Source organism: Babylonia areolata, chromosome 30, assembly GCF_041734735.1.
Source record: "Babylonia areolata isolate BAREFJ2019XMU chromosome 30, ASM4173473v1, whole genome shotgun sequence".
Lineage (NCBI taxonomy): Eukaryota > Metazoa > Mollusca > Gastropoda > Neogastropoda > Buccinidae > Babylonia > Babylonia areolata.
The window spans coordinates 11012962-11031920 of record NC_134905.1 but is presented as its reverse complement, the minus strand read 5'-3'; the positions used below and the strand labels follow the sequence as shown (position 1 = coordinate 11031920).

Sequence of the window (18959 nt, the reverse complement as noted above, 5' to 3'; positions counted from 1 at the left end):
ATTCTTCCCCTGTTTGATACTTCCCCTGCTCGATACTTCCATTGCTTGATACTTCCCCTGTGTGATACTTCCCCTGTTTGATACTTCCCCAGCTTGATACTTCCCCTGTGTGATGCTTCCCCTGTTTGATTCTTCCCCTGTGTGATACTTCCCCTGTGTGATATTTCCCCTGTTTGATACTTCCCCTGCTTGACACTTACCCTGCTTGATACTTACCCAGCTTGATCCTTCCCCTGCTTCATACTTCCCCAGCTTGATACTTCCCCTGCTTGACACCCCCCACCCCCTGCTCGATACTCCCTCTGCTCGACACTCCCCCTGTTTTATACCCCCCCTGCTCGACACTCCCTGCTCGACACTCCCCCTGCTTGATACTCCCCCTACACTCCATGCTCGACACTCCCCTTGCTCGATACACCCCATGCTTGATAATGTTACTTCCCTGTTTGATACATCCCCTGTGTGATACTTCCCCTGTTTGATACTTCCCGTTTGATACTTCCCCTGCTCGATACTTCCATTGTTTGATACTTCCCCTGTTTGATGCTTCCCCTGTTCGATACTTCCATTGCTTCATACTTCCCCTGTTTGATGCTTCCCCTGTTCGATACTTCCATTGCTTGATACTTCCCCTGTTTGATGCTTCCCCTGTTCGATACTTCCCATGTGTGATACTTCCCTTGATTGATACTTCCCCTGTGTGATACTTCCCCTGTTTGATACTTCCCCTGCTCGATACTTCCATTGCTTGATACTTCCCCTGTTTGATGCTTCCCCTGTTCGATACTTCCCATGTGTGATACTTCCCTTGATTGATACTTCCCCTTTGTGATACTTCCCCTGCTTGATACTTCCCTTGCTTGATACTTCCCCTGCTTGATACTTCCCTTGCTTGATACTTCCCTTGACACTCCCTGCTCGATACTATCCCTGCTTGATACTTCCCCTGCTTGACACTCCCTGCTCGATACTTCCCTGTTTGATAATTCCCCTGCTTGACACTCCACCTGCTTGATACTCCCTCCTTGATACTTCCCTTGCTTCTAACTCCCCCCAGCTTGATACTCTCCCTGCTCGATACTCTCCGTGCTTGACCCCCCACCCCCACCCCCGCTTGTAACTCCTGCAGCTCAATATTCCCCCTGCTCGACACTCCCCCTGCTCGACACTCCCCCTGTTTGACACTCCCCCTGCTTGATACTTTCCCTGCTTGACAGCCCCCTTGCTTGACACTCCGCTGCTTAACACTTCCACTGCTTGACACTCCCCCTGCTTGACACTCCCCCTGCTTGATACTCCCTCCTTGATACTTCCCTTGCTTCTAACTCCCCCCAGCTTGATACTCTCCCTGCTCGATACTCTCCGTGCTTGACACCCCCCCCCCCCCTGCTTGTAACTCCCGCAGCTCAATATTCCCCCTGCTTGACACTCCCCCTGCTTGATACTCCCCCTGCTTGACACTTCCGCTGCTTGACACTACTTCCGCTGCTTGACACTCCTCCTACTTGATACTTCCTCAGCTTGATACTCCCTGCTTGACACTTCCCCTGCTTGACACTTCCCCTGCTTGACACTCCCCGTGCTTGATACTCCCTGCTTGATACTTCCCCTGCTTGATACTCCCCCTGCTTGACACTCCGCCTGCTTGACACTCCCCCTGTTTGATACTCCCTGCTTGATACTCCCTGCTTGACACTTCCGCTGCTTGACACTTCCCCTGCTTGACACTCCCCGTGCTTGATACTCCCTGCTTGATACTTCCCCTGCTTGATACTCCCCCTGCTTGACACTCCGCCTGCTTGACACTCCCCGTGCTTGATACTCCCTGCTTGATACTTCCCCTGCTTGATACTCCCCCTGCTTGACACTTCCCCTGCTTGACACTCCCCGTGCTTGATACTCCCTGCTTGATACTTCCCCTGCTTGATACTCCCTGCTTGATACTTCCCCTGCTTGACACTCGCCCTGCTTGATACTCCATGCTTGATACTTCCCCTGCTTGATACTCCCTGCTTGATACTTCCCCTGCTTGACCCTTCCCCTGCTTGATACTTCCCCTGCTTGACACCCCCCCCCCCCCTGCTTAAGACTCTCCCTGCTTGATACTTCCCCTGCTTGATACTCCCCCCTGCTCGACACTCCCCCTGCTCGACACTCCCTGCTCGACAACCCCCCTGCTTGATACTCCCTGCTTGATACTTCCCCTGCTTGATACTTCCCTTGCTTGATACTCCCCTTGTTCGACACTACCACTGCTCGACACTCCCCCTGCTCGACACTCCCTGCTCGACAACCCCCCTGCTTGATACTCCCTGCTTGATACTTCCCCTGCTTGATACTTCCCTTGCTTGATACTCCCCTTGTTCGACACTACCACTGCTTGACACTCCCCCTGCTTGACACCCCCCGTTTGATATTCCCCTTGCTTGATACTCCCTTTGTTCAACACTCCCTCTGCTTGACACTCCCCCTGCTTGACACCCCCACCCTCAATGTACCTAATATCATTGGAAAGAGATGCGAATATTAGAGACAAATAATTGGAGTTTCAACAATATTACTCAGTTTTTTTCAGAAAATAGTAAGTGGAATTTAATGGTGTTTTGCCGTGTTCTATAAAAAGCAGGAAAAGAATTTTTTTCCTGATGTCAAAAAAGGGACACAAAAACAAGCAGTGAAACTCATCACCAGTATCATTTGTAGAACATTTCAGTGTCACAGATTCTTTCACTTCTTGCTAAATTGTTGAAGCCCTGTTTATTAACAGGAATGTTGTTGTTGTTTGTTCTAAACTTTGCTAGCTGAATAACACAATTAGTTTGTAACACTGTAAGAAAAGCACATGGACCAGAATTAGTTTTAAACATCCTGTAATTAACAAACATTGTATCATAATCTACATGTTGATATTAATCTTGCAAAAACTGAGTGGGGGGGGGGGGGGGGGTTGTCACGCTCTTCCGGGAGTGGTTCGTCCTCAAGTGGTCCCCACCGGCACCCAGCTCTCGCCTATGGGTCCTAGAAGCTGCTAGCATGCGGCAGTGCCCAACCCCCGGGCAACGGCTTTGACAGGCTGCTAAACTAGGTGAGGGTAGCCGACGGGTCTCAAACCCTCGGTGAGTTAGGGCTTGTCTACCCAAGCATGTGAAGACTGGATCCGGCGGACTCTGCGGAAGAAACCTTCATGGTTCAACGGAGAGGAAGGCGGTTGCAGCAGAGCACTGTGGAGTGCTGAGGGCAGGATGAGGCACATAGGACATCCTGGTCATCCACTTCATCCGTTTCCATCTCCAGTCGTCTTGACCTCGTCTTGCCACTGGATACAGACGGTCTCGGACAATTCAGTTTCAGTTTCAGTAGCTCAAGGAGGCGTCACTGCGTTCGGACAAATCCATATACACTACACCACATCTGCCAAGCAGATGCCTGACCAGCAGCATAACCCAACGCGCTTTGTCAGGCCTTGAGTGCATGCTTACATATTTGTGTACCTATGAAAGTGGATTTCATTTTACGTAATTTCGCCAGAGGACAACACTCTCGTTGCCATGGGTTCTTTTTCAGTGCGCCAAGTGCGTGCTGCACACGGGACCTCGGTTTGTCGTCTCATCCGAAAGACTAGACGCTCAGTTTGATTTTCCAGTCAAACTTAGGAGAAAGGGCGAGAGCGGGATTCGAACCCACACCCTCACGGACTCTCTGTATTGGCAGCTGAGCGTCTTAACCATTCTGCCACCTTCCTCCTTGAGAGTGAGGTCGACAGTGCGCAACTCCACCTCACTATAAACAAAGTCATCGCGCAAGTCATCAGTCATCCTTCATCCCATACCATCTTTTTCCCCAAGCCCTGTGGCGACAGGCGAGCGACGAAGCGACAGGTGTGGGTACACTGGCAGTCGTAGCCGCGGACCTGCACACAGGCGGCTCAGGCCATAGCGTCGTTTTTCACCGACTGGAGCAGCGGTGGAGATCGGCAGCCCCCTGAGCGACTGAGCAGCCCTCTTCAGGACAGCACTGCTCACCTCCATGGCATGAGGAAGGGGCTAGAAAAGGTGCCCTAAACATTGCCTGCTCCACACCACCCTAGTCAGCATACCGCGGCTGACGGGGACCCTACTCAAGCGGTCGACACACAAAGGAAAGAAAGAAGAAGAAAAAGGAGCACCCCATTGACCATTGTCACATGGAACGTGCGTACGCTTCTGGACAGAGGTGACTCAGACAGACCACAGAGACGCACAGCACTCATTGCGAGTGAACTAGCCTGGTACATCGCTGCCTTAAATGAGACCAGACTGGCAGAAGGCGGCGAACTCTGAGCGAGGCGCAGGCTACACCTTCTTTTGGAGTGGTCGCGGACCTGAGGAGAGACGTGAGGCTGGAGTTGGCTTTGCAGTGAAGACAACCCTCGTTGGCAAGCTGGCTGGCCCCCCGAAAGGAGTGAACGATCGCCTGATGACGATGAAACTCCCTTTATGCAACGGGAAGAAGTTTACCACCATTGTCAGCGCCTACGCGCCCACCATGACCAACCCGGATGAGATCAAGGACAAGTTCTACGAGGACCTGAACGCTGTCATCACCACTGTTCCCAACGCAGACAAGCTCATCATTCTTGGTGACTTTAACGCGAGAGTTGGCTGTGACAGCACCTCCTGGGAAGGCGTGATTGGGAAGCATGGGGTTGGTAAATTTAACAGCAATGGTCAACTACTTCTCCAGACATGTGCCGAGCACGACCTTCTTATCACAAACACCGTCTTCTGCCTCCCTACCCGTAACAGGAAGTCATGGATGCATCCTCGCTCTGGGCATTGGCATCTCGTCGACTTTGTCATCGTCAGGAAGAGGGACAGCAGGACGTACGAGTCACGAGGGCCATGTGCGGCGCCAAGTGCTGGACAGACCACCGCCTTATCGTCTCCAAACTCAACCTCCGCATCCAGCCCAAGAGACGGCCTCAGGGCATGAAAGCACCCAAACGCCTGAATGTCAACAAGCTGGAGCTAGGCAACATCAAGCAGAGCTTTGCTGACACCCTGGAGGAACGCCTGGAGTCCACCGTGCTGGACAACCAGAATGTGGAGGCAGCATGGGGTGCACTGCATGAGACGGTGTACAACACTGCCATGGAGTGCCTGGGGCCTTCTGCCAGGAAGCACAAAGACTGGTTTGATGAGAACTGCACTGAGATCAAGCAGCTGCTGGAAGACAAACGCCAAGCCTACAGAGCCCACATTGAAGATCCCAAGTCACAGTCAAAGAAAGACATACTGAAGAGCGCACGCAGCACCATCCAGCTGAAGCTGCGGCAGATGCAGGATTCCTGGTTCAGCAACAAAGCTGATGAGATCCAGGGCTTTGCAGACAGGAATGACATGAAGAACTTCTATAACGGCCTGAAAGAAGTCTACGGTCCTATCACCTCTGGATCTGCTCCACTCCTCAGTGCTGATGGTTCTACCCTAATCACTGACAAGGACGGGATCCTTGAGAGATGGGCTGAACACTTTGACAGCGTACTGAACCCGCCCTTCCACCATCAATGATGAAGCCATCGACCGACTCCCCCAGGTGCCAGTCAGTGAATCGTTGGATGCCATTCCAACTTTGGATGAGACCCAGAAAGCTATCTGTCTGCTATCCAATGACAAAGCCCCTGGCTCAGACTCCATTCCAGCTGAGGTCTACAAAGAAGGTGGTATGGCGCTGACTGAGAAGCTTCATCAGCTGTTCCAGCTCATCTGGCAGCATGAGGCAGTTCCACAGGACTTCAAAGACGCTTCCATCATACATCTGTACAAGCGCAAAGGAAATCGTCAGGCCTGTGACAACCATTGTGGAATATCCCTGCTGTCCGTCGCAGGCAAGACTGGCCAGAGTGCTACTCAACTGTCTCATAGCGCACCTTGAGCAAGATCTCCTACCAGAGAGCCAGTGTGGCTTCCGGAAAGAACGCGGGACTATCGACATGGTGTTTGCTGCCAGGCAGCTCCAGGAGAATTGTCAGGAACAGAACGCCGACCTTTACTCCACCTATGTCAATCTGACCAAGGCCTTCGATACTGTTAGCAGAGATGGCCTTTGGAGAATCATGGCGAAGTACGGATGTCCCAGAAAGTTCATCACCATCATACGGCAACTACACGATGGGATGCTGGCCCGAGTCCAAGACAACGGAGAGACTTCAGAACCATTCCCTGTCCAATGGAGTCAAGCAAGGGTGTGTTCTTGCCCCCACCCTGTTCAGTCTCATGTTTTCAGCCATGCTGACAGATGCCTTCAGAGACGCTGACGTAGGCATTGGCATCAGGTACCACACAGATGGCTCACTCTTCAACCTCAGGAGGCTTCAAGCAAAAACCAAGGTGAGGACAGACACCGTCAACGACTTCCTGTTCACTGATGACTGCGCTCTCAACGCTGCCTCCGAAGCTGACATGCAACACAGCGTCGACAAGTTCTCTGCTGCCTGTGACAACTTTGACCTCACAATCAGCACAAAGAAGACTGAGGTGATGCACCAGCCAGCTCCAGGAAAGCCTTACGTTGAACCAAACATCTTCATCAACGGGCAACGACTGAACGCGGTGGACAAGTTCACATACCTGGGCAGTACACTCTCTCGCACAGTTGTCATCGACGACAAGGTGAATGCCAGACTCGCCAAAGCCAGCGCTGCCTTCGGCAGACTCCATAAGAACGTTTGGAACAGGACTGAGGCATCACCCTGGAGACGAACCTTAAAGTATACAAGGCCATAGTTCTCACCACACTTCTCTATGGATGTGAATCAGGGACAGTCTACAAACGCCACGCCAAAAAGCTGAACCACTTTCACACCACCAGCCTCAGAAAACTGACTTCTCGGCATAAAGTGGCAAGAGAAGATCCCTGACACAGAGGTGCTCACTCGTGCAAATTTGCCCAGCATCTACACCATCTTGATGCAGGCCCAGCTGCGCTGGGCAGGCCATTTAGTTCGCATGCCAGACCACTGGTTCCCCAAGAAACTGCTGTACGGCGAACTCCAGCATGGCAAGCGCTCCCATGGAGGCCAAAAGAAGCGCTTCAAAGACACTCTGAAAGCTTCTCTGAAGGCCTTCAACATCAGCCACAACACATAGGAGCTGAATGCAATGGACAGACCAAAGTGGCGTTCAGCTGTCCACAAAGGCGCCAAATCCTGTGAGGCCAACAGAATCGCTGCAGCAGAACAACGCAGACAGGCCAGGAAAAGCAGTGCCAGCAAGTCCCCGACAGCCGCCACCATCCCCTGTCCACACTGCGTCAGAACCTTCCGGGCGCAGATTGGCCTGACCAGTCATCTGCGCGCCCACAGACGGAGCCCAACCCACCCTCCCCCAGGATGACTAGATGGTCCTCGTCGATCCCGACGGACGAACCACACAGATTGAAGAGACATTTGCCGTAAATAATCGAAGACAGTTTAGAAGTTCTTTGGCATGAAGTAACAGACTTATACCAAAGACAGTTTAAAGTTCTTTGGCAAGTAACAAGCTTATACCAGAACACTATCATTCTGGTTTTCACACAGACAGACACAGGAAAGTTGCCAGTTTCACCAAATACTATGAAAGATGGAGTAGACTGTCTAAGTCTCAGAACTTGACTAATTTGTAAAATTTCAGTTGCAGTTTTGTCACAGTATTAGATATATCAAAACCCCAAAGTTCACAACCGTATTACTTAAGGTTTACAAGACACACACACACACACACACAAAAGCCCATCACCACCACAACCTCTCAATAAGCTTGACGGAACTTGATATTGAAATGTCTCTGACATCCTTGACATGACACAATCTATCATTGTTTTCTTCAGGATAGATCCGCATGCAATCGGAATAATCGTCACAAAGGCGTCAGACGAACCTTGTTTCAAGGTGAGTGGTAAATATGGTTGAACTCCACCTCCAATCCCCATCTCTCTTTCTACTATACCCACACATGGTTTCTATAATCAAGATGTGTGTGTACTTTTCGACAACTGCCCCGTCTGTCATGACTCACTTTCCAGTTAGAAAGCACATGCATTTCCAAATTTCATTTGTGCATACGTACATGCGCGAGTGAATATAATTTAATTTAAAGAATATCACTGAGAAAAAAGAAAGAAAAGGAGAAAAATAGAAGAAGAAAAAGGAAACGGGCTCGTTTCAGACGCCGACATGATGACAGCGAGAAGCTACGATCTGGCGGAATGGCAGCAGCAGGGCTGTTACACTTACCCCCCGCCGTTAGCGCGACGTCAGAGTTTCAGTTCTGCACATGATCTTCGTCGATCCCAGTCCTGGATACGGGACAATCACAGTGGGGCCTCCACGTCACGACAACCAGGTGAGTTGAGTGTGGAGTGCAGCAATTGATACAATACCTTCCCTTGATTGATATTTCAGAGAGAGAGAGAGAGAGAGAGAGAGCATGTGTTTAAAACAGGTTGATAGAAAAAAAGAGACATCACAGACTGACTACTTGGAAGACGCGGGTTCGAACCCCATTTGAGACCAATATTGCAGGATTATTTGGCCTGTGGCCGGCTCCTATACCCACAGCTGAGCCGGTGTGTATCGGACTAAAATTGCAAGACCGGGACCACACAGTCGAGTGTCATCCACTTCACAGGTGTATTTGAGGAAGTGTACCATTTCCCAGATAACACCATAGGCGTCTCCGTCTCTCACGCCTGGGTGATGCTGGTATGTCTTATGAATTGAAGCGTAGACTCCATCCTTGTCATTGACTACGTTCCACACCTAAAAATGAACATCCATAGCAGCAAAGTCTTTATTCTCGCCCATCATCGGTAATCAAATAATGCAGACAAAATTGCCTATATGTCTGTGGCATTTCATGCCCTGATCTCAAGATGATCTCAGTCTTGATTTCCCTTCCGCTTCTATCCTTCTGTCTAGGTTTTCAGTGTCGGCAGATTCATGAGGACTGTCTTTGGGGGGACGTTGCGTCGATAGATCAATGAAGAATGTCGTTGATGGGACATGGTGGCAGTAGATTCAAGGGGCGGTCGTTACTGTCGTTGGGGAGATGTGTTGGTAGATTAATGACTGTCGTGGGGGAGATGTGTTGGTAGATTAATGACTGTCGTGGGGGAGATGTGTTGGTAGATTAATGACTCGTTGGGGGGATGTGTTGGTAGATTAATGACTGTCGTCGGGGAGATGTATTCGTAGATTAATAGGGCTGTCATTGGGGAGATGGGTTGGTAGATTTATGACTGTTGTTGGGGAGATGTGTTGGCAGACTAATGGGGCTGTTGTTGGGGAGATGTGTTGGTGGGATGATGTGTTGGTAGATTAATGACTGTCATCTTGGAGATGTGTTCGTAGATTTATGACTGTCGCTGGGGAGATGTGTTTGTAAATTAATGACTGTCATTGGGGAGATGTGTTGGTAGATTAATGGGGCTGTTGTTGCGGAGATGTGTTGGTAGATTTATGACTGTTGTTGGGGAGATGTATTGGTAGATTAATGGGGCTGTGGTCAAGTTGGGGAGATGTGTTGGTGGGAAGATGTGTTGGTAGATTAATGACTTGTTGGGGAAATGTGTTGGTAGATTAATGACTGTTGTTGGGGAAATGTGTTGGTAGATTAATGACTGTCGTTGGGGGGTTGTGTTGGTAGATTCACGGGGCTGTCTTTCGGGAGATGTGTTGGTAGATTCATGGGGCTGTCGGCGGGGAGATGTGTTGGTAGATTATTGATTGTCGTTGGGGAGATGTGTTGGTAGATTAATGGGGCTGTCGTTGGGGAGATGTGTCGGTAGATTAATGACTGTCGTTTGGGAGAAGTGTTGGTAGATTATTGACTGTCGTTGGGGAGACGTCTTGGTAGATTAATGACTGTCGTTGGGGAGATGTCTTCGTAGATTAATGACTGTCGTTGGGAGAAGTGTTGGTAGATTAATGGGACTGTCGTTGGGAAGACGTGTTCGTAGATTAATAACTGTCGTTGGGGAGATGTGTTGGTAGATTATTGACTGTCATTGGGGAGATGTGTTGGTAGATTACTGACTGTCATCAGGAAGATATGTTGGTAGATTAATGGGTCTATCATTGGGGCGATGTGTTGGTAGATTAATGACTGTCGTTGGGGAGATTTGTTCGTAGATTAATAACTCGTTGGGGAGATGTGTTGGTAGATTAATGACTGTCGTTGGGGAGATGTCTTGGTAGATTAATAACTGTCGTTGGGGAGATGTGTTGGTAGATTAATGGGGCTGTTGTTGGGGAGATGTGTTGGTAGATTTATGACTGTCGTTGGGGAGATGTGTTGGTAGATTAATAACTGTCGTTGGGGAGATGTGTTGGTAGATTAATGGGGCTGTTGTTGGGGAGATGTGTTGGTAGATTTATGACTGTCGTTGGGGAGATGTGTTGGTGGGAAGATGTGTTGGTAGATTAATGACTGTTGTTGGGGAAATGTGTTGGTAGATTAATGACTGTCGTTGGGGAGATGTGTTGGTAGATTAATGGGGCTGTCGTTGGGGAGATGTGTTGGTAGATTAATGACTGTTGTTGGGGAAATGTGTTGGTAGATTAATGACTGTCATTGGGGAGATGTGTTGGTAGATTAATGGGGCTGTCGTTGGGGAGATGTGTTGGTAGATTAATGACTGTTGTTGGGGAGATGTGTTGGTAGATTGATGACTGTCGTTGGGGAGATGTGTTGGTGGGAAGATGTGTTGGTAGATTAATGACTGTTGTTGGGGAAATGTGTTGGTAGATTAATGACTGTCGTTGGGGGGATGTGTTGGTAGTTTCATGGAGCTGTCGTTGGGGAGATGTGTTGGTAGATTAATGACTGTCGTTAGGGACATGTGTTAGTAGATTAATGGGGCTGTCATTGGGGAGATGTGTTGGTAGATTCATGGGGCTGTCGTTTGGGAGAAGTGTTGGTAGATTATTGACTGTCGTTGGGGAGACGTCTTGGTAGATTAATGACTGTCGTTTGGGAGAAGTGTTGGTAGATTATTGACTGTCGTTGGGGAGACGTCTTGGTAGATTAATGACTGTCGTTGCGGAGATGTCTTCGTAGATTAATGACTGTCGTTGGGAGAAGTGTTGGTAGATTAATGGGACTGTCGTTGGGAAGACGTGTTGGTAGATTAATGACTGTCATTGGGGAGATGTGTTGGTAGATTAATGACTGTCATTGGGGAGATGTGTTGGTAGATTAATGGCTGTAGTTGGGGAGATGTGTTGGTAGATTAATGACTGTCGTTGGGGAAATGTGTGGGTAGATTAATGACTGTCATTGGGGAGATGTGTTGGTAGATTAATGACTGTCGTTGGGGATATGTGTTGGTAGATTAATGACTGTAGTTGGGGAGATGTGTTTGTAGATTAATGACTCGTTGGAGAGATGTGTTGGTAGATACATGGGGCTGTTGTCCGGGAGATGTGTTGGTTGATTAATGACTATTGTTGGATAGATGTGTTGGTAGATTAATGACTTGTTGGGGAGATGTGTTGTTAGATTAATGACTATTGTCGGGGAGATGTGTTGGTACATTCATGGGGCTGACATTGAGGAGATGTGTTTGTAGATTAATGGCTGTCATTCGGGGGATGTGTTGGTAGATTAATGACTGTCTTTCGGGAGATGTGTTGGTAGATTAATGACTGTCGTTAGGGGAGATGTGTTGGTAGATTTGTGGGGCTGTTGTTGGGGAGATGTGTTGGTAGATTAATGACTGTCGTCGAGGAGATGTGTTGGTAGATTAATGACTCGTTGGGGAGATGCGTTAGTAGATTAATAGGGCTGTAGGTGGGGAGATGGGTTGGTAGATTAATGACTGTCGTTGGGGAGATGTGTTGGTAGATTTATGACTGTTGTTGGGGAGATGTGTTAGTAGATTAATGGGGCTGTCGTTGGGGAGATGTGTTGGTGGGAAGATGTGTTGGTAGATTAATGACTGTCGTTGGGGGATGTGTTGGTAGATTAATGACTGTCATCGGGGAGATGTGTTCGTACATTAATGACTCGTTGGGGAGATGTGTTCATAGACTAATGACTGTTGTTGGGGAGATGTGTTTGTAGATTAAAAACTGTCGTTGGGGAGATGTGTTGGTAGATTAATGGGGCTGTTGTTGCGGAGATGTGTTGGTAGATTAATGACTGTTGTTGGGGAGATGTATTGGTAGATTAATGGGGCTGTGGTCAAGTTGGGGAGATGTGTTGGTGGGAAGATGTGTTGGTAGATTAATGACTGTTGTTGGGGAGATGTGTTGGTAGATTAATGACTGTCGTTGGGGAGATGTGTTGGTGGATTCATGGGGCTGCTGTTGCGGAGATGTGTTGGTAGATTCATGGGGCTGTCGGCAGGGAGATGTGTTGGTAGATTAATGACTGTCGTTGGGGAGATGTGTTGGTGGATTCATGGGGCTGCTGTTGCGGAGATGTGTTGGTAGATTCATGGGGCTGTCGGCAGGGAGATGTGTTGGTAGATTAATGATTGTCGTTGGGGAGATGTGTTGGTAGATTAATGGGGCTGTCGTTGGGGAGATGTGTCGGTAGATTAATGACTGTCGTTTGGGAGAAGTGTTGGTAGATTATTGACTGTCGTTGGGGAGACGTCTTGGTAGATTAATGACTGTCGTTGGGGAGATCTGTTGGTAAATTAATGACTCGTTGGGGAGATGTGTTGGTAGATTAATAAGTGTCGTTGGGTAGATGTGTTGATAGATTAATGACTCATTGGGTAGTTGTGTTGGTAGATTAATTATTGTCATTGGGGTGATGTGTTGATAGATTCATGACTGTCGTTGGGGAGATGTGTTGATAGATTCATGACTGTCGTTGGGGAGATGTGTTGGTAGATTCATGACTGTCGTTGGGGAGATGTGTCGGTAGATTCATGGGTCTGTCGTTGGGGAGATGTGTTGGTAGATTAATGACTGTCTACAGTTAAAACAAACGCTATGGTTGAAAAGGGCATCCTTGTCTAATACCACATGAAACATTGAAAGGTTCAGAAATCCATTCACCGTGGTTTATAAAACATGAACTCTCTTTATTTAAAATAATTTATATTTGGTGTTCAACGGCACTGTTCTAAACTGGTTCAAATCGTTTCACACTGATCGATTCCAGTCTGTGATTGTTGTTAATTTCCAGTCTGAACCCGTTAAAATGGAACATGAAGTGCCACAGGGATCTGTTTTAGGCCCAGTGCTCTTCACACTGTACACTGCTCCTCACGCTGAAATTATCAACTGCCATAATGTTAGTCATCATTCTTATGCTGATGACACTCAACTCCAGAAGAGTGATATCCCAAAAAAACTGTTATCGCTCTTGCAAGAAACATCCAGCTGCTTCTTGGACATTCAAAACTGGATGACTCAAAATAAATTACAATTGAACGGGGACAAAACTGAAGCAATGGTCATAGGAACCAAACAGAAACTCTCTTGCATTACAGCTGACACAATTAAAACTTGGCAGTACATCCATCCCTCTTTCCAGTTCATTCAGGAACCTCGGCATTGTCCTTGACAACACACTGTCCATGCAAAAAATGTATCAGTCAGACATGTCAATCCTGCTACTGTCAATTGCGGCGCATCAGTTCCATCCGGAAATATCTGTCCATTGATGCAACATCTAGACTTGTCTCGTTTCTCTCATTCTCTCTCGCCTTGACTACTGTAACTATTGTCTGGTTTGCCTGGTTCATCCATTCAGTCTCTTCAGTGTATTCAAAACTCTGCTGCCCGACTCGTCCTTAGAAAGAAAAGATCTGAGCACATCACTCCTGTTTTGCAACATCTCCACAGGCCCCCTGTCTCACACAGAATAAAGTACAAGATCAGCACTCTATGTTATAAATGTATTCACAAATCTGCCCCTTCCAGTCTCTGCGGCTGCCTTCACCTCTACACTCCATCTCGCTTACTACGATCGGCTTCGGATCCACTCAGTTTACACATACCCAGATTCAAACACGCGACTGTTGGCCGCCGTTCTTTCTCTGTCTCTGGACCTTGCAATTGGAATGAACTTCCTCTTTCGCTTTGTCAAGTCTCCACACTCAGCTCTTTCAAGTCTGGTCTTAAAACCCACCTCTTCCCAAAATAGCCTCCCTTGCCTGCCTCTTCCTTGTCTTTAGTTTCTACAGTTTTAGAGTTACGCATGCGTGTGAATGACTGGTGCGAAAGCGCTTTGATTTGTCTCTGCACAAGATTCAGCGCTATATAAATACCATTATTATTATTATTATTATTAGAACATTCTAAAACTTCACACTCAGACTTCCACACCAGCGCATAATTGAAAAAGTCAAAACAGATTCTAAGAAGCACGAATATAATGATTTGAAGACGACAGTGTTAACATTAGAAGACATGAGCTTCCCTTCCCTGCCTCTTCCTTGTCTTCAGTTTCTCCACTTTTGGAGTTATGCATGCATGTGAATGACTGGTGCGAAAGCGCTTTGATTTGTCACTGCACAAGATTCAGCGCAATATAAATACCATTATTATTATTATTATTATTATACCCATCTGTGAAAGTTGGTACCAAAACCAAATACTTCGAATACGTTTGGCATAAATGTTTTGGAACCAAAATCAAAAGCTTTAGAGGTCAATCGCGTGATCTAGCTTGTCCCTATCTAGGTCTTTACCTTTGTGTAACAGAGTGATTATTCCTTGCTTTTGTGTGAATGGTAGTTCTCCTGTGTGAAATGATTCAACAAATGAGTCTGTAACTAATTTAGCTAATCTATTCCAAAAGAATTTAAGATATTCGATAGTAATTCCATCACTTCCAGGTGCTGATCCATGTTTTAACTTGGTCAGTGCATGCGTTGTTTCTGCTATGAACACCATACCTTCACACAGAGAAGCGTCGTTTTCATTTAATCATGGGATGTTTCATTTTCTGTGACGGTATTGGCTGCCTCTGTAACATTTTCTACCGCAGTATTTTGGTTGCAGTGATTTTTGTAGAATATCTGTTCGTGTAAAATGTCGTTATGGTCTGTTATGATATCAGCAGTTTCCTTTACATAATCGAGTTATAATCTTTCTTTCCCCCCTACATTTTTTAAACCACAAAAATATTTTGTGTTGCTTTCCACCTCTTCAATCCACTTTATTCTTGATCGTACCTGAGCTCCTTTTGCTTTCTCCAACTGTAATATTTTGCTTCAGCTGCAACAAACGCGACCCTACTTCTACATTCTTTGGATTCTTGTTTAACAGTTCTTCCTTTTCTTTCATCTGCTTTTGTATATGTTGAATTTCATTACGATTTTGACAATAGAGTTGTTTCCGAAATTCAATACAAAATTTATGTCAACTTTGCATAGTTCCCATCTTGTTATGTTAGAATCATATTCGTTGCTGTATTTATCAATAGAGGTTTCAAGGAGATTATTCATTTGTTGGATAAATATCTTGTTCTTCAGACAGCTGTTGTTAATTTTCCAGTAGCCTGAACCACGTGATAAAACGTTATCAATAAGTTCTGTCTATCACTATCGCTTCATGATCAGAGCTAGGAACGCGCTGGAGTCGCAAGATAGGCAGAAGTGCATCATGCCCTCTGAGGCGAAACAATAATCTGCACGCCTGGCAATGGATGGATTACTCCTGCTTCTGCTGTGGTTTTTGTTGCTTTATTATATCATGGAAAGTCCTCCAGGTATCTGTCAGTTCTAAAGACTTAATTAATTCATTAATCTTGTTAACTTCAGTATCATGACGAGGCTGACCTGCTATTATATCTAACTGATTATCAAGCACACAGTTAAAGTCTATCATTAGAAGGAGATTGCTATCGCTAAGAGCAGTTAGTTGTTCATGCAGTTCATCAAAAAAGGCAAGCTCTTCCCTAGAGATGCTAGGTGCATATTCATTTGCTAAAATAAAGTCGTATCTGTCATTTGTTACTGTGCCAGTTTTAAATTTGCCTTTCCAGTGAAGTACATGGAAATTAGGATAACTTCTCCATTACTTCTGTTCGTTCCTTCATTATAAAAGGCTTTCCCTCCCAAATGTTCTTCACAGATTGGTACGTCAGTTTTCGCTAAGTGAGTTTCTTGTATACAGATAATGTCGTAGCGTTTGTTTTTCAGATAATGGAATATTGAAGATCTTTTTAAAACAATGTTCAATCCTCTAACATCAACTGAAGTAATTGTTATCCATTTAAAGGGTTTGTATTATTTCATTATACATTATATCTAACAAGCTTCTCATCAGGATACAGTTTTTCTTCCCAAAGGCGCAGTCATAAATCATAGTCCATAAATCGAAGTCGGGTCGTTGAGGGTTTGAATAGGAAACAGTGTGAACGGTCAGTCGCATACCTCCTCATCCTGGTTATAATATTCTGGGGGTGGAGGCCGGTCAGCCAGAGTACCTTCTCGCTTTGCTTGCTTGCCAGAGGTCTCTGGGCTGCTGGTCTTCCCAGAACGGCGACGCTTGAGCGTCTCCGATCTTTGTCTTGGAGAAGTGCTGAGCTGCATTGAGGAGCGGAGAGTTGTCTGGCTAGTCTCTGAACGCCCCCGGATCTGTTTATCAGTCTTTTTTCCGTGTCGCATTTTTCTCCTCTCGCTCAGGCTCAACTCTTTTACTCATCTCCTTCTCCATTCTTTTGTCACCCCCACTCTCTCGCTCCATTCTCTCACCATTCATACTTTTGCTCTATTTCCTTGATGGAAACCATGTCACAGTCTGGGTCTCCCCGTTTGTGCCCTGGGTCTTTTGTACATTGTGATGCGTGGTGGTCTTTCTTCAGGCATATCGAACATGTCTTTTTTTCTTCTCGAAAAACCGGTTTCTGTTCTTTATGATAGATTTTTGCATTGAAAAAAAAATTAAGAAGTCTTTTCAAAAGGGATAGAGGGAACAGTTAAGAAAACAAACCTTCACCCGGTCAGAATTGAGTCAGTTTACTTTCAGTCTCTCGCTCTCTCCATTTTCATGGAGAAACGGAGCTCATTCCCAACTTTCACCAAAGAATGCTCTATTTCAGAGTCAGCGACTGATATTGGCACAGTGTCTACCCACACTTTCGCTGAGAGTTTTTCCTCCCAGAATCACTGTGTAGAATATAAGGATTAATGTTATTTACCTGGAGTAAGACTCTTCTTATCCACACACCTTGTACTAAGATGGTCGACCTGGCCTCCTTCGTAGCTGGGTAGATGCCACAGACCATTCATCAGCTGGGCGCCGGCAACTGATCCCTGCCCCGCAGTTATTTCTGTAGCGATGCACAAACCACAACACAGATCGTTGGTCACATTCGGAATGTCTTTTGACTTAATAAAAACCGGGTTCACTTCCGCAACCATGCTTGTGATGAAGAGAGTTGAACAGCGAAACTATACTGTTAAAAAAAAAAATTAAAAAAAGAAAGAAAGAAACGCAACAATGTTCAGAAGGCAATGAAATATCATTGCACTGTGCAAGTGAGTTGGGTATGGCTTGTACACGATTACGCCTGTCAAGTGACTTGTAAGCAACAGGCATGCACACGCAGAGCATGCTGCACTTGCAAATTGTGAAGCCTGTGGTGAAAATGTCTCGTTGTCTTTTTTCTGTGTGCTTCACATGGCAGTCGTGTTTTTGATTGGGAATACCAATGAATTGTTTACTTACATCATGGCTATAACACGCAGAAAAATTGCAGTCTGTCGAATCGGATTTGAATGCAAAAATTCTAATGCCAAAAAATGCCCCGTCTGACTCAAGCACAACGAAACAATGCCATTGGCCGACTGCAGGCAGGACAATCTGAAGCTGATGTCACATGACATTTCAACGTGGCATGAAGCACCATCAGTTGGCTATGGACCACTGGTGTCACAGCAGACAGACAACGCACTGGACGACCAAGAGCGACGACAGCACCCAGGACCGCTTTATTTGCCTACAGCATCTGCAAAACCGCTTACTTTCAGCCTCATCCACAGTCCAGGCACTGAATGGAGTTCCACATGTCTCTGACCAGACCATCCGCAATCGGCAGCATCGGGTGATGGTCTGGGGCGCCGTCAATACCACTAGACGTTGTCAACTGATGCGAGTTGACGGGGCTCAGAACGCCCAGCACTATGTGGCTGACATCCTGCTGGCTCATGCTCTCCCACTTTGGCTGCCCCACATGCCATTTTCATACAGGATAATGCCAGCCTGCGCACGGCACGTTATACGCAGTCCTTCCTGTCTGTCAACAACGTTAACACACTGCCTGGCCCTCACTGTCACCAGATCTCAATCCAGTTGAGCACATCTAGGATGAACTGGACAGACGGCTCCGAGCCATGGTCAGCGCGCCAGAAAACTTGCAGGATCTGTTCCAGGCACTCGAAGAGAAGTGGCATGTCATCCCACAACACGTGATCACCCACCTCATCAGGTGCATGTCACGCCAGTGCTGAGCAGTCATTGCTGTGCAGGGCAGTCACAAACCCTACTGATTCTGACTTGGTTCACTGGACAGTTACCGCACCTTTGAAACTGAATGAAATGTCAAAAGAACAACCTTTACGGCGTAACAAGTTTGGACGTTCTCGGTTCTTCCGTTATTTTTCTACAATTTTGTTCCAGTATATATATATGTGTATATAAAATACACACTTACATGCACAAACAATTAAGACACAAAAACGAAATAGTGAAAACACCTGAAGAGAAGTGAATGTGACAGAGGCAGGACACCGGATCACTTCAAAACTGTTTACATGAAAGAGAAGAAACGGGGAAGAGAGAGAGCAAGGTCCAGCGAACTTGACTCAGTCGCACTCAGTCGGACTCGCTTTGGGGGAAAAAAAAGAAAAGAAAGAAAGCGTGACAGCTTGCCATGACAGTTCTCTCTACGATCTGCTTCAGCTCCAATCTGTTTATGCATACCCAGATTCAAACACTCGACTGTTGGCCGCCGTTCTTTCTCTGTCTCTGG

General features: G+C 46.8%; 1 protein-coding gene across 4 annotated transcripts in view; it reads left to right on the top strand.

Moving 5' to 3' along the window:
* The window catches only part of LOC143275469 (uncharacterized), a 75736-nt gene that overhangs the window by 32030 nt on the left and 24747 nt on the right, over window positions 1-18959 (top strand). For 2 of the 4 annotated variants that reach the window (XM_076579614.1, XM_076579615.1), the window contains exons 6-7: window positions 7849-7909; window positions 8187-8363. In XM_076579614.1, the coding sequence (XP_076435729.1) occupies window positions 7849-7909; window positions 8187-8363 (238 nt within the window). The remainder of the gene's footprint in view (window positions 1-7848; window positions 7910-8186; window positions 8364-18959) is intronic. The other 2 variants (XM_076579616.1, XM_076579617.1) reach the window with 1 other exon arrangement.